The sequence below is a fragment of the Suricata suricatta genome, chromosome X, assembly GCF_006229205.1.
Source record: "Suricata suricatta isolate VVHF042 chromosome X, meerkat_22Aug2017_6uvM2_HiC, whole genome shotgun sequence".
In the NCBI taxonomy this organism is placed as follows: Eukaryota; Metazoa; Chordata; class Mammalia; order Carnivora; family Herpestidae; genus Suricata; species Suricata suricatta.
In genome coordinates, this window is record NC_043717.1 from 69,961,862 (window position 1) to 69,976,178 (window position 14,317).

At 42.4% G+C, this 14,317-nt stretch overlaps 1 protein-coding gene across 2 annotated transcripts in view; it reads right to left on the bottom strand.

Annotated features, from left to right (window-relative positions):
* ESX1 (ESX homeobox 1) overlaps positions 1-13,996 on the bottom strand; it is a 24,251-nt gene extending 10,255 nt beyond the window's left edge. Inside the window, exons 1-4 of one of the 2 annotated variants that reach the window (XM_029930959.1) lie at positions 13,584-13,996; positions 13,078-13,396; positions 11,975-12,020; positions 8,724-9,245 (exon numbers count right to left, since the gene is read on the bottom strand). In XM_029930959.1, coding sequence (XP_029786819.1) covers positions 8,898-9,245; positions 11,975-12,020; positions 13,078-13,396; positions 13,584-13,665 — 795 coding nt within the window. In that variant the 5' untranslated portion in view covers positions 13,666-13,996 and the 3' untranslated portion in view covers positions 8,724-8,897. Of the gene's footprint in view, positions 1-8,723; positions 9,246-11,974; positions 12,021-13,077; positions 13,397-13,583 lie in introns of those variants that run through there. The other variant, XM_029930960.1, reaches the window with a different exon arrangement.
* Positions 13,997-14,317: the final 321 nt, after the last annotated feature.

Genomic DNA, 14,317 nt, shown 5'->3' on the forward strand with positions numbered 1-14,317 from the left:
TTACACTGTTGGTGGCAATGTAAACTGGTGCAGCCGCTCTGGAAAACAGGGTGGAGGTTCCTCAAAAAACTATCCATAGAACTCCCTTATGACCCAGCAATAGCATTGCTGGGGATTTACCCAAGAGAGACAGAAATGCTGATGCACATGTACCCCAATGTTCATAGAAGCAATGTCAACAATAGCCAAAACATGGAAGGAGCCTAAATGTCCATCACCTGACAAATGGATCAAGAAGATGTGGTATATATTCACGATGGAGTACTACATGGCAATGAGAGGGAATGACATATGGCCCTTTGTAGGAAAGTGGGTGGACCTTGAGGGTGTCATGCTGAGTGAAGTAAGCCAGGCAGAGAAGGACAGAAACCATATGTTTGCCCTCGTAGGTCACGCAGGAAAACAAGAGAGACATAATGGAGAACCAGGGGGCGTGGAGGAGGGAGAGAGAGTTAGGGAGAGAGAGGGATGCAAAACTTGAGAGACTATTGAATGCTGAGAATGAACTGAGGGTTGAGGGGGAAGGGGGAGGGGGGAAAAGAGGTGGTGGTGATGGTGGAGAACACTTAGGGGGAAGAGCACTGGGTGTTGTATGGAAAACAACTTGACAATAAAATATTATGGAGGAAAAAAATTTTTTAAAAATGTAAAAAAAAACATTAAAAAAATGGGTTTTGGATCCAAAACTACATGAAAAAAAAAAAAGAAGATGTGGTACATATATACAATGGAGTAGTACTCAGCAATAAAAAAGAATGACATCTTACCACTTGCAACTACATGAATGGAACTAAAGAGTATCATGCCAACCGAAATTGGTCAGTCAGAGAAAGACAAATACCATATGACTTCACTCATGAGGACTCTAGGATACAAAACAGATGAACATAAGGGAAGGGAAGCAAAAATAATATAAAAACAGGAGGGGGACAAAAACATATAAGACTCATAAATATGGAGAACAGAAGGTTACTAGAGGGGTTGTGGGGGGAAAGGGTAAATGGGTAAGAGGCATTAAGAAATCAACTCTTGAAATCATTGTTGCACTATATGCTAACTAAATTGGATGTTAATTAAAAAATTTAAAAAAATAATTGAAGTTAAAAATAAAAAATAATAAATTAAAAAAATAATAAAATAAAAAAAATTAAAAATTAAAAAAAAAGATTGATACCTAAAAAATTTGTCTTATTAATATTTGTCCTGAAATATCACATGATGAGATATTGAAGTAAATCCTTAAAGCATCAGGATGCTCAAGAAATGGGATTCTTCTTCTTTTTAAAAATTTTAATATTTATTTTTGAGAGAGATAGAGAGAGAGAGAGCCCTTGAGCAAGTGGGGGAGGGGATGAGATAGAGGGAGACAGAGAATCTGAAACAGGCTCCAGAGCATGCAGGGCTCAAAGCCAAGAACCATGAGATCATGACCTGAGCTGAAGTCTGAAGCTTAACTGACTGAGCCACCCAGGTGACCCATTAAGTTCTTCTTAATGGAACTTACTGATGAATTGAAATTTAACAGTAAACCTATGTTTTTTTGTGTGTATATCTGTTGAACAAAATGTGAACACATTAGTCTGTTTTCCTCTCAAATTTAAAGAGGAATTCAATGTTCTATTCGATGATTATGTATACATCAAAATTACAAGAGACTTTTGGCTTGAAGTCTATCATAATCACTTTTAAACTGTGTCATTTTGGGCAGGTTACATATTTAAATATTTTTTAAAAGTTTTTATTTTTAAAAATTCCAATTAGTTAACATAAAGTGTAATATCAGTTTCAGTTGTACAATATAGTGATTCAACACTTCCATACATCACCCAGCCATCATCACAAGTGCACTCCTTATTCCCCATCACCTGTTTATGCATCCCCCCACCCACCTCTCCTCTGGTAACCAATGGATTGTTCTCTATAGTTAAGAGTGTGTCTCTTGGTTTGGGGCAGGTTGTTTAAACTCTTTGTGTCTTAGTTTCCTCATCTGCAGAATAGCAATAGTTGTCATTCATGCATATTGCTTAGCACATTATTTGCATATTGTAAACCCTCAGAAAATTTTAGCTGTTATCATCATCACCATTTGTTATTGTTAAATGTAAAGCACTAGCATGGGTGCAATGAGGCATCCAGAAAATAGAGGAGATGCAGTTGGAAGCTTTAGGCACTAGTGTGCAGGTAAAGTAATTAAGAATTGCATCTACCAATGGTTAAGTTTCAGCGGGATGCCATAAGCTATGAAGGCTCTGGTCAAATAAGTGATCCATGCCTAAGGCCTATAGAGATTTAGGGAGAGAATGTAATAGCTAGGTAGGCAGGATTGAGAAAGAGGGAAATGATGAAAAAGCAGCAGACAAACGGTCAAACACTGAATGACTCAGCTAGATGAGGAAGGTGCACACGGGCATGGCAGGAGCAGAGGTGTTGGGTCAGAAATGAGCATGGCATGGGGCATTTGGTTGACTCAGTCGGTTAAATGTCTGCCTCTTGATTTTGCTTCAAGTCATGATCTCATGACTCCTGGAATCGAGCCCCATCTTGGGCTGACAGTGTGGAGACTGCTTGGGATTCTCTCTCTCCCTTTCTCTCTGCCCCTATCCAGCTTATGTTCCACTCACCTGCAAAGTAAATAAATAAACTTAAAAAAATAAGCATGACAGTTTCTGTGTTTCTGCTGTGAGGTTGTAGTGTCTCAGAGTCATCATCCCAGAGATCAAAATTCCTTACTTGGATGTGAATAGGCAATTACACTGAGTTTGTGCCAATCTCTGGGACTTTCTTTAAATGGTTATACAAAGTACAACACAATGAAAACAACAGGGAAAAAAACCCCTAAAATTAAAAAGGAGAAGGAAAAAAGGGAAAGAGGAGAGGTGCATGGGTGGCTCACTAGGTTAAGCATCTGACTTCCATTCAGGTCATGATCTTATAGTTTGTGGGTTTGAGCCCTGCCTTGGGCTCTATGGTGACAGCTCAGAGCCTGGAGCCTGCTTCAGATTCTGTGTCTCCCTTTTTTGCAGTCCCTCCCCTGCTTGTGCTCTTTCTGTCTCAAAAATAAAGAAACATTTTTTAAAAATTAAAAAAAAAGGAAAGAAGAAAATAAGACTTTCGCGGCAATCTGCTTTTTCTTGCAACAAATATACAATCCTGGTAAACTAAAGGTCCTTGCAGATATGGTTTTATTTAATTGAGATATGGGTGTATAACATTATGAAACTTATCAGTTCCGTGGGAGGACAAGCTACACTTCTGCAGCAGTCCCTGAAATGTTGTGGGGGAAGTTGTTAATACAGTTATTAAAAATATCGCTTGAATTTTGCCTGTGGATTGAAGCTTTCTCATGGTTCTCAGGGGAGGTGATGATAAGGAGGTGTAGGATGAAGTGAGGGAACCTTGATTTCTGGCCGTGGTTTTGCTTGTTACTCTTGAACAGTGACCTCATAACTTGTAAAGATGACTTCCTCATCTTTATCCCACATGTTTACCAGGATCACAACTTGTATCTAGTCTCCTTACTTTCTGTTTGGAATTAATGGATTAACCACTCTCTAAAACAGTGTTAAGCAGAGTTATGAGGTTATAGAATATGTTCATCTGTGGAAGAACAGACTTGGCCATGGGATGTCTGAAGTCTAAGCCTCTGTGTTAAATAAATAGAGAAACCAGTTTAGCACATTGAAGTATCTTTCTGATTCCCAGCTGGAGATGAGGTTTTGCAATGGTATATGGGCCCATGGAATTCACTGAACATCCTTGAAAATTCCTTCTGGTTAAAATGAAGAAATAGAATCCTCGGTGTTTTTTTGAGGTGCTGGGGCTGGGGACCTGGGTCAAGGGCAATCACATAGTAGGACCCCCTCTCTGTCCTAAGTTTCCCTCATGCCTCATGAATATTTTAATCCTGATGAGACCCCCTTAAGGTGATCAGTTAAGGGGACGTAGAGATGAGAAGAAAAGAGAGAGAGCAGCTCCATAGCTTTACCTTGAGATGGGGACTATGGAAGGGGACTGATTTGCATATTAACCTGAGTTCTGTTTTTCCTTTCTTCTTTATTGTAAAGCCCACCTGGCCATGGCCACCACCTTGTGCCCGACTGGCTACCTTCCAGGGACACTACCCAGTAGACATTGTTCATTCACTACCTAGCTTCCTGCCCCACAGCGACATCTTGGGTCCCAGCCATGGACATGGGTTTCTTTCTCCCCTGGGAACCTACAGCCTACTTTTCAACTCCTGACTTTAAAATACCTTTTGCTTCATCTTTTTATTTCCCTTCTTTAAGAGGAACTGGTCAGAGACTATTCTTTGGTCTCCAACCGCCTCTTGTTCTTCCCTAAACCAAGAATCTTGGGCCAAGAATACAAAAACTGTGCTCCAACTCTGTAGTTCTCAGAGGCCCTACTTTTGTCTGGGGGCTGTGCTTCAGAAGGATCCAGGTGTATCAATTATGCTGCCCATGCCTGCATGCCACCTCTTCCATCACTTTTGTCCCCTTGTTTGTGAAGCACAACGGAGTGTGCTTTCAGGAGTCTTTTGTATTCTTAGAGTCTAAAAATATTTGCATGTAAATGTTGGAAATCCAGACAGTTTCCTAAAGATCTATTCTTTGCATGGAGAAGCATACAGACCTTTGGGGTGCATTCGAAAACTAACTTTACACCAATGCACCTTGTGTCCTTTCCTCATAGCATTATGGTGACATCTGAGAAGGAGAGAGTGTGACATTGATCAAGGCAAAGCATAATCACATTTCAAAATGAATACTAATTGTATAATGACAGTTTCCAAACTATTAGCCTACTTTACAAAAAAGTTAATTCAACACCAGCCCAGAGCTGGCTGTTTCTTATGTGTTGTGCTGCAGTTGGCAGGCACAGCTTTGCAAGGGGACTGGGGGAAATGAGAGTTATTGTAGTGGAAGCACCCTTGGCCTTTTGCGAAAAGGGTACAAAGTACATCACTCTCTCAAGCCCCTGCTGTTCACCATTCAAGAGTGGACACCAGGATACTGCATGTCTTCAGGGGAAGTTGCTTACTTTTCCTAGAGGTAAAATGGCCCAGTGCTGAGACTTGGGGAGGAGCCTTGAGTTTGTAGCCCCTTCAAGGAAGGAGTTCAGGGAAGATGGAGATTAACAGCACTGAGGAGCAGCCCTTAGCTGGGAAATCCTGAGCTAGGGGAGAGCATGGCCACACAGAGCCTGGCCTCCAGGATGAACTGCACATGCTACTTCAGGAGAGCCTATGTTCCCCCATTTGTAAGATGAAGGGGATGGGCTGGATTATAGTGAAAGCCTCATCCAGTTCCAGTAGAATACCAGTGTCTCTTCTTTTAAACTGAGTGTCCTTCAGAAGAAAGGCACTTTACTTGGAAAGGTGGCATGAAGTGATGGGACTGGTCCCCTGTTCCATCCTTTTACTGCAAGAATTAAGAATATCTGTGTCATTTGCCAAATTGACGTGATCTTGTGTGAAAATACTTTGAAGAAAAATGAAAAAATGCTTGCTAAGATGCTATCTGAAACAAGGGCTCATTCTCTTTTGGACATCTTATTGCCTTGACTAAGTGGGAGGGAACATCAAAAAAGCCCCCAATTAGAATAATTTTGGTCAGCATTCTTAGAAAGAAGGTTATGCGATAAGGGTTATTTTATGATATCATTTGCCTCCAGCAGGTGTCCACTCAAGGTCTGAGAACCCCACTTTATGAGATATGGGATTCAAATTAGACAAAGTTGAATTTACCAATAAAAAGATGCAGGGAGGGACGCGTGGGTGGCTCAGTCTGTTAAGTGGCCGACTTCAGCTCAAGTCATGATCTCATAGTTCTTGGGTTCAAGCCCTGCATCAGGCTCTGTGCTGACAGCTCAGAGCCTGGAGGCTGTCTTCTGATTCTGTGTCTCCCTCTCACTCTGACTGTCCTCCACTCAACACACACTCTCTTTCTCTCAAAAATAAATAAATGTTTAAAAAAAGATTCAGGTAATAACTATTATTGTACACCATTATTTAATATTCAGATTTTTACCAATTCCTAGAGTCACACCAGCAGCAAATGAATGGGTGGGACAGCACATATATCCATATGTGCTCAGAGCATGCCCAATTTTAGGTATAACACTCATGATCAGAATTCAGGGAAATGTCTGGTTATTCTTTTGAAAACAACTCCGATCAAACTCTACTTTATTTTTAAAATGTATTTACAGTAGTTCTTCTCTTTGTTTAAAAAGTCACTTTTCATACCCATACCCACTTTTCATACTCCATACAGGAGAATCATTGTATGCTCAGCTAAAGAATTATTTCTAGTCCCTTCTTTCCTTGCCTTTTCTCACTTAGTACTTGTCTTTCCAATGATGGTTGCGATTTTGATTCTCAGGTACTTCTCAGTTAGATCTCCAAGGTTCTGACTAGATTTGTTTGAAACAAGATCCAGGTTACATAAATCTAGTTTTAATCAAAAAGTTTTGTTGCCAGAGAGCTTGGGTGTCTCAGTCAGTTGAGCAATCATCTCTTGATTTCAGATCAGTCATGATCCCGGGGTTGTGAGATTGAGCCCTGCCTCAAGCATGGAGCCTGCTTGGGATTCTCTCTCTCCTTCTGCCCCTCTCCTCTATTCAAGTGTGTGCCTTCTCTTTCAAATTGAAAAAAAAAAGGTTTATTTCCCCCAAGATACATCATATCTTATTCTATTTGACCATGAAAGTTACTATGGTGAAAGCTTCCTGTCATGTGGTCTTCAATAAGAAACAACTTTAGAAAAAGCATATCCAGAATTATTACTGTAAAATGCTGAACCTCCTGTACTCCTCCTGAAATTGTGATTTTTTTTCAGTTCAACCCATTAAAATCTATAAAGATACAATCTATAAACCTGTTTGCTAATAGCCAGTTTCTAAATATTTTTTATAAAAATAATTTTCTTATACTAGAATAAATTAATTTCTGATTGGGGCTCATGGGTGGCTCAATCACTTAAGCATCCAACTTCAGCTCAGGTCATGATCTCACAGTTCATGGGTTCGAGCCCCACATCAGGCTCTGTGCTGACAGCTAGCTCAGAGTCTGGAGCCTGTCTTGGGGTTCTGTGTCTCCCTCTCTCTCTGACCCTCCCCTGCTCACGTTCTCTCTCTCTCTCTCTCTCTCTCTCTCTCTCTCTCTCTCTCTCTCAAAAATAAATAAAACATTAAAAAACTTAAAAAAACTTCTGATCTATGCCTTAGGGATATTTGAAATGCACTATAAGAGAGAGTAATGCTCTTTGTGGGAATATTTTATCTCCTTTTTAAAGCCTAGGCCAGGGGGAACCTGGTATCTTCAGAAATGTTTTGCCTATTTCCTCTGTTCACATCCTACCTCCCTTCTTTAAATGATCTGGCACTTGAAAGAAGTAGATATAATTTTCAAAATAGTATATGTTACTCTTGACCCCACTTACTTATGGGAAAGGATGTTCACCTTTTCAGGCAGCTTGAGTCAAAAACCATGTTCTATGTTTGTGTGTGTCAGACTGCATATGAGAGTTAACTGCAGGATTTGTGTCCTGGGTACTGTTTGGCTTTGAATCTTAGGGTGGCAAGGCTGTATGGGGTCATTGAACATTTATTTGTAAAGATCCTGTGTTTCCAAGAGTACTTACAGCATTCAGGGAGCTGATGTTTAACAAGAAGGAAATGGTCAACAATGGGAGATAAAAATGGTTGTGATTCGAAATTACCCAGTGAGGTATGCAGATGCATTCTTGGATGTTCCTCCCTCCCAATCACCTCCTGGATGCAGAAGTCCTACATTAGAAACAACTGCTTTTCTGACCTTTGCCATCTATATGTGTGAAGGGAGGGAAGAAAGGAATGAAAAGTACTGGACAACACTGCAAAAATTGCATGTTTTCGCAAGAAAATAAAGGCTCACTTCAAGCTAGGAATGTGGAACTGCTGCAAACCCTGTTTTTGGGACCTCCTCTCTCCCCAGTCCACCTCCCATGAAATTCTGGTATTACTGTGATACCCTTATTTGAAGTCACTAGAGTCATTTAATGATTGTGGTCACAAAATGACCACATACTGATACAGATTTATGAAAAGCAAAAGTTCTACTGAAAAGAAAGTGATGTTTGAGGAATAGTGGGCCTGGCTTTCTCCTTACCATTTTAGTTTTTATTCTCCTCCCAACCCTGGCAGTTTTGCATGAAGGTAGCATGAACAAAGCAAAGATGTGTTTCTTTTCAGTGAGTGCTAATTCTGGAGCATTGTTCAGGGGCCCATTTCTTGGATGTTGAAGGTGACAGAATATACTTGAAGGCGTGACTGCCTCTAAGCTGGGGAAACTACAATAGGCTCTTGGGCTGGGGGTGGGAATAAGAAAACAGAACAGCCCCTTTCTGACCTTAGTTGAACCCCTTCTAGTGTATGTGAACCACAATGATTCATATTTTCCTATAATTTCCACAAAATGGAGAGCAGTGAACAGAATTTGGAGTTTGTCTGCCACAGTCCCTTAGAGCCCTGAGTAGCCTTGTAGGAAGTTTCCCTTAGAGTCCGTGGCTGTTGAACTCCCTGTCATGAATGGAACACAATTTTCTCTCACTAGAGACTCACCCCCTCTCATCTTGCATAGGGATGTGCCCCAAACAGGGCAGGGTGGGGCTGAGGATTGTTGGGGAGGGGGAAGATGTGGATGCATACTTTATTTATCTCATTTGGCACTCAAAACCAATACATCAATTATTTGAAACTTTATTGAAGACATACTCTACAAGAACAACAGACATTGACTTTGTTCAGTTATTCAATTCATTTAACATGTATTTGAAGAATTACTCAACTTTGTACTATGCATGATTTATATCTGGAAGAAAAAAACACTTCAGAAAAATTATTATAACGACCATGCTTTAGAAGGTGGGACCTGCGAAATAATCATTGATAAAAGGGGCCCATGCCATATCTACAGGGGCCAGAGCAAAGGGAAGCACAGGTGGCGGGGGTGGCATAGGTATCATGGGTGGCCCATGGGGTAGAGGTGGCCCAGGGGGCTCAGGGTGCAGGGGTGGCCCAGGAGGCATAAGGCCCTGAGGCACCAGAGGAACATATCTCAATGTAGGGTCCAGAACAGGAATTGCATGATAATGCCCATCAAAGATTACTCCCACAGGAGGGCCCAAGGCAACAGAGGCCATATTTCTGAGCATCATTTCCCTCTGGTGTCTTCTCCACTTGGCCCTTCTGTTTTGAAACCAAACCTTCGATCAGAGGGGAAAACAGGGTTGGTTTAGTACACTGAGCAGTTAATGTCATAATAGAAAACACACAACATGCAATGCTGCCACTGAACTTGTAAACTAGTGGGAGAAGCTAGTTCTTGGGAAAGTAAATTGTATACTTCCCCTCAGCTAACCCAATGGCTAGTTGAGACTTGGGCACATTGATTCATCTCTCTTCCAGTTTTTAGTATTCTTTTATGCTTTTCCCCCAGGTCTTGTACACATATGTAACTGATAAATTGCACGAGTTCCCTGACATTAATGCCCATGCCTGGCAACAGGGGAAAAGAGACATTCAACTGCCAGCTGTCTGGCTGCTTCACTCCCTCCTCACCAGGGGTAGTGTCACCCTAGTTATGGGGGAAGCTGAGCATGGTATAAAGGTGGACCTGATTAAAATCATATGGACAGGAATGACCCCCTTTTTAAAAAAAAACAACTGCATTCTAAAGTAACTAATCCACTAGAAATACAGTGCAGTTTTGGACAGAAAAGTTTCCTGTAGTGATATTTAACAGATCATTCTCATAAACCTCCTAAGAATTAAACAGATGGTATGCCAAAGGAGGCCCTATCAGGAGGTCTCAGGGACTGCTAGGACAGGAGAATTGCCGAAGCCCCGGCTGCTGCCTTGGTTGTTTAGCTTTTCGTGTTAAGGAAAGTTTAACTTAACTGAATTCAAATTCACTAAATTCAAAATCCTTTTCCCCAGATAAGAGACTGGGCACTCCATTGTCACTGCTGTCAATTTTGCAGGCTCCCATCTGCCTTATCCTCCAGACCTTCCTGGGCTCAGGAGAAGGTCAGGTCATTCAGCTCTAGTTATAGTTTTAGGATACTGGACAGAAGCTGCTGTTACCAGAGGGGTGGGGCACATTTGGCCTTGCCAGCTCCATTCCTTAAGTAGGAGACTCCAATCCCATTGCTCATTCCTAAGGCAGAAAGGTCCAATCATGCATTTTAAGAAAATGTTCAATAGCATTGTTGGGGTAGGGGTCATAAAGGAGGCTCCTCCCTGAGTGTTTACCAAATATTAACAAACCAACAGACAAAAGAGCTGTCAATTAGACTTTACTTGTTATACTAGTTAATAGGATTTGTATTGTATTTAATCCCTTTGGAAGTTCCCAAACTGCAATATTTTAATAGAGACAATCGGCTTTTTCTCTGTCTGCAGTCACCTTTTCTCTTTCCCATCTTAGGATTTGGGGTCCTTCTGCTGCATGAGTATACAGTCTGAAGAAGGCCAGGATAGTGGAGTTCATTTTAGAGGGATTCGAATATATCTGTGGTCAAATCTCCCTAAATATAACCCAAATCTGGCAAGTTTTGGTATGGGCCAATCTTAGATCCACATTTCCAATACTGGATTCATAAAAGAGGTCTACTATATTTGCAAAAGGTGGGGGTGAGGAAGCATCTATTAAGTTTCTTGGGGGAAAATTCATGCTGCAGAACTTGAAAATATATGAGAACATAGTCATTTTCCTTTTTTGGATTTTCTGGCTCATTTCCCCTTCAGAAATCCAAAGAGAGGCAACATAAATCCAGGGAGGGGGAAAAGCTACTTCAGAAACCTTGTTTCTCTTTTCCTCTGAGATTACCTTGAGGGGGCAAATACTTCTTTGATGTAATTATGACTTTCTATGACCTCAGTGGTCACCATTTGATCCTGTGACCAACAAATTATTAATGATTTCCTGAAAAGAATTTTAAATTAACACACGTAATAATTTGGTATGAAGTGAGAGCACCCTGAAAATCAAATTCCAGAAAGCCCACCTTTTCAAAGTAATGTCACCAAAAAGGAATGAAAAATTATTATATGCTAAAAGTTCCTCATGAGAAAGCATATATTTGAATATATATAATACTTCTCTAAACTTTCACCCCTTCTTAGGTCTGTGGAACTTTATTAAAAGTTGCTCTTTTTTTTTTGGTTCCATTCTTTAAGACAATTTTCCAAAGTTTGCAAACCTTTCCCCATTACTAACATAATCCCAATATCTTAGCAATGTTTTGGGGATGGTATCAAAGTCTTCAAAAATTTAAAATTTAAGGCTCTTATTTTCTATGCTGTTTTACAAAACACTTAAAAATGGCAAGAGGACCAGGGACTTGGAAATTTAAGCTACCCTCCTACTCCAGTTTCAGTTTAACTAAACATGCTACTCATGCACTGTGTTCTGTGTGTCAATTACTCCTTCACCTCAATGTCTGAATACTTATAAATTCACTTATTTAGCCATGAGCTTATGCCTGGTTGTAAATATTTCAATAACTTAGTACTGTTGAACCGTCTTACAATCAATCTCGCTCTTCACTGCATTAATTTGTATACGTCCCAGGGAAGATTAAGCCCCAACATGATTATATATAAAAATATTCCTTTAGGGAAGACTACTTTCAGGAAAGATGCTTCCTGAAAGATATCAGCGTAAAAAGGGGTGAGTTTAGTGTGTGTGGAAGGGGTGAGGAGAAGTGTGCCCTACTTTTTTTCCATTAGGAAATCATATTTCCTCTGGTAATGGGCAGTTTCCAGAAGCTTACTTATCCCATTTCCCATCCCCAAGACACTCAATGTTCAAAACTTATTTATTAAACATGGAAAGACAACAAAACACACCAACTTCAGAATACCCAGGACAAAATCCCAACTTTGTTTTAGAATGGCTGCCCTGCCAAGTGGTCTTTTAAGATTTACTGACCTGCACTTTGGCCTCGGTCAAATTCAGACGTCCTGCAATCTCTTCTCTGAGGGGGGAGAATTGCAAATGTTCAGTATTTAAAATGAAATATATCACACACATTATTTCTATCTCCCTTCCCAGTGCAGTTTGCCCTAATACAGCTTGAGGCTTGCTTTAGGGAGTTTTCCCACGGACAACTTATCTGTACTAAATAAGATAGAAAAGTGGAATATATGTGAACAGTTCCTGATAGTGTGTCTGTTAGTTGAATATGACTCAATCCATTTTTCTGTTTGCGGAACAGCAGAGAACAATCCTGGAAATCTTTTCTTGGGAGGTCCCTCCGTGAAAATAAAACGCCAAAAGCCTTTAAAAGCGGAGTTTTGAACCGGGGTTATTTCCAGGGTTTATTGTAAAGGGAGAGGGAAACTCTCAGGGAGGAACTCCAAACCGTTGGCTCAAAAGAGGTTCTTTATGTGCTCTTTGGCAGGCGAAGACTGAATGTAGCAGAACCAGAGAGAACGCCCCTAAACCTCACACCAACTTGTTCTAGTCCCCCATTCCTGTTGGGCCCGAAGAGGTCTGCCACAAGTACACTACGGGTACCGGGTACCGGGTATCGGGACCACAAAGGATCCTGGGAAGGCAAGCGAAGGGAAAACCGCACTGGCTTTTAAACGCTCAAAACTCTGCAGCCTGGGAACAGCGCTCCACGTGGCAGGACAGAGACTAGGGTGAGGAAAGCGAGGTGCTCGCCTCGAGCGCAAAACTAAAGTGCTCGAACAAACCTGAGCAATCACTATATATATTTTGATGCAATATTCAAAATAAAAAATTAATGCAAAAGACTCATGATGAACAAATTACACAAATTTTAAATAAAAGCACGATCATTCCGACCCTCTCTTACTCGCTTCACCCTAGTTGCGCTCCTGTCTTGTAGCCCCGCAAGCTCTCTAACAGCATTGCCCCAACGCCTGAGAGCAAGGACGGATCCTGGTGTCTTCAAACCCCCTAAGCGGCTGTTGGCTTAGGAGAGGAGGAATAGGGTCCTGGGAAAGAGCCTAAGATTCCCAGGGGTGGGCCTGAGCACCCTACGCGCCTGCGAACAAGCCACGTACCGCGTGAACCCGTCGGGGTATGGAATGCGATGGAAAACGTCCTCCAGTTCCCGAAGCTGCAACTGGGTGAACGACGTGCGGTAGCGGCGCTGCTTCCTCTCAGCGATCAGTGGCCCCACCGCGGCCGGGGTGACCGGCTCCTCCAGCTGCTGCGGGGATGCCAAGCCGCCGCCGAAGCCGACCTCCGGGTTTTCGTCGTCGAAGAGGTTCGGCTTTCTCATACCAACGTAGTTTACTGCCGCTGCTCCGCGCTTAAGTTTGGAAGCTGTATTCTCCTCTTCTTCCGTTAAAAGCGAAGAGGCCAAGGTAGTCTTCATCTCTGCGAAAGGACGAAAGCAAAAGAGAGACCGGAGGGTAGGAACCCACCGTGCGTGGACTGGAGGGGCCGTGGGGTCGCGATGGGAGACAGTGGCGACAGCCCCGCAGCATCCCGCGCACTCACCCCTCCCAGGAAAAGTTCCTCCTCTGGAATTTCCCAAAACACCTGTTCCCGTCTAGGCACTGACCATTGTGTTCTTCCTCTTCCCTACCGACCCCCACGCTGCGGTAGCCCACGTCATAGTGGCTGCACCCGAGATTATGCTCCATGTCCGAAGTGCTGTCGATGAAACCTAGCGTATATGTAGACTCTTCGGTGGGGTCCGGGTCGATCCCTGGGTGGCGGCAGGAACTGGGACGAACTGCCCAGTGAGTTGTTTTTCTGGCTCCAGTACTTCTTCAGTGACCGAGGCTGAGACTTGCGCGCCTTATATAGACAGTACGTTGCCTTCCACAGGTTCAAAGTGTATGCGCTCGCGTCGGTTAGACGTCCTCTATTAGCGGTCACGTTACCTCTAGTTGGTATCAGTGGGACGTGACAGGGGCGCGCTTGCTCCCAGGCCGTGTTAGAAAACAGAGTGAGTGTTAACAAGAGTGGCTGGTGGTGGGCATACTTGTGTGGGGAGCCGTGACTCCAACTGGCAATTTAAACGACTTCTCCCAACTCCGATGAAATATCTGATTGGAGGATGGGGCTGTGCAGGGTCGAGAATGCCTTTTTTGGCGGAGGGAGGCAAAACTTCACTCTCAGTCCAGGAGTTCACGGAGAAATATTTGTAACATATTCCTCCGCTCAACCATCAATGTTCCCAAGATTGCAGAGGACGCGGTGTGCCTTGCTTCCTCCGGAGGAGAGATAGGGCTGGCTGGAGAAAGAGCGGAGCCCTCAGCAGGCCAAGCACGTTGAAGCTAAATTGTTAGT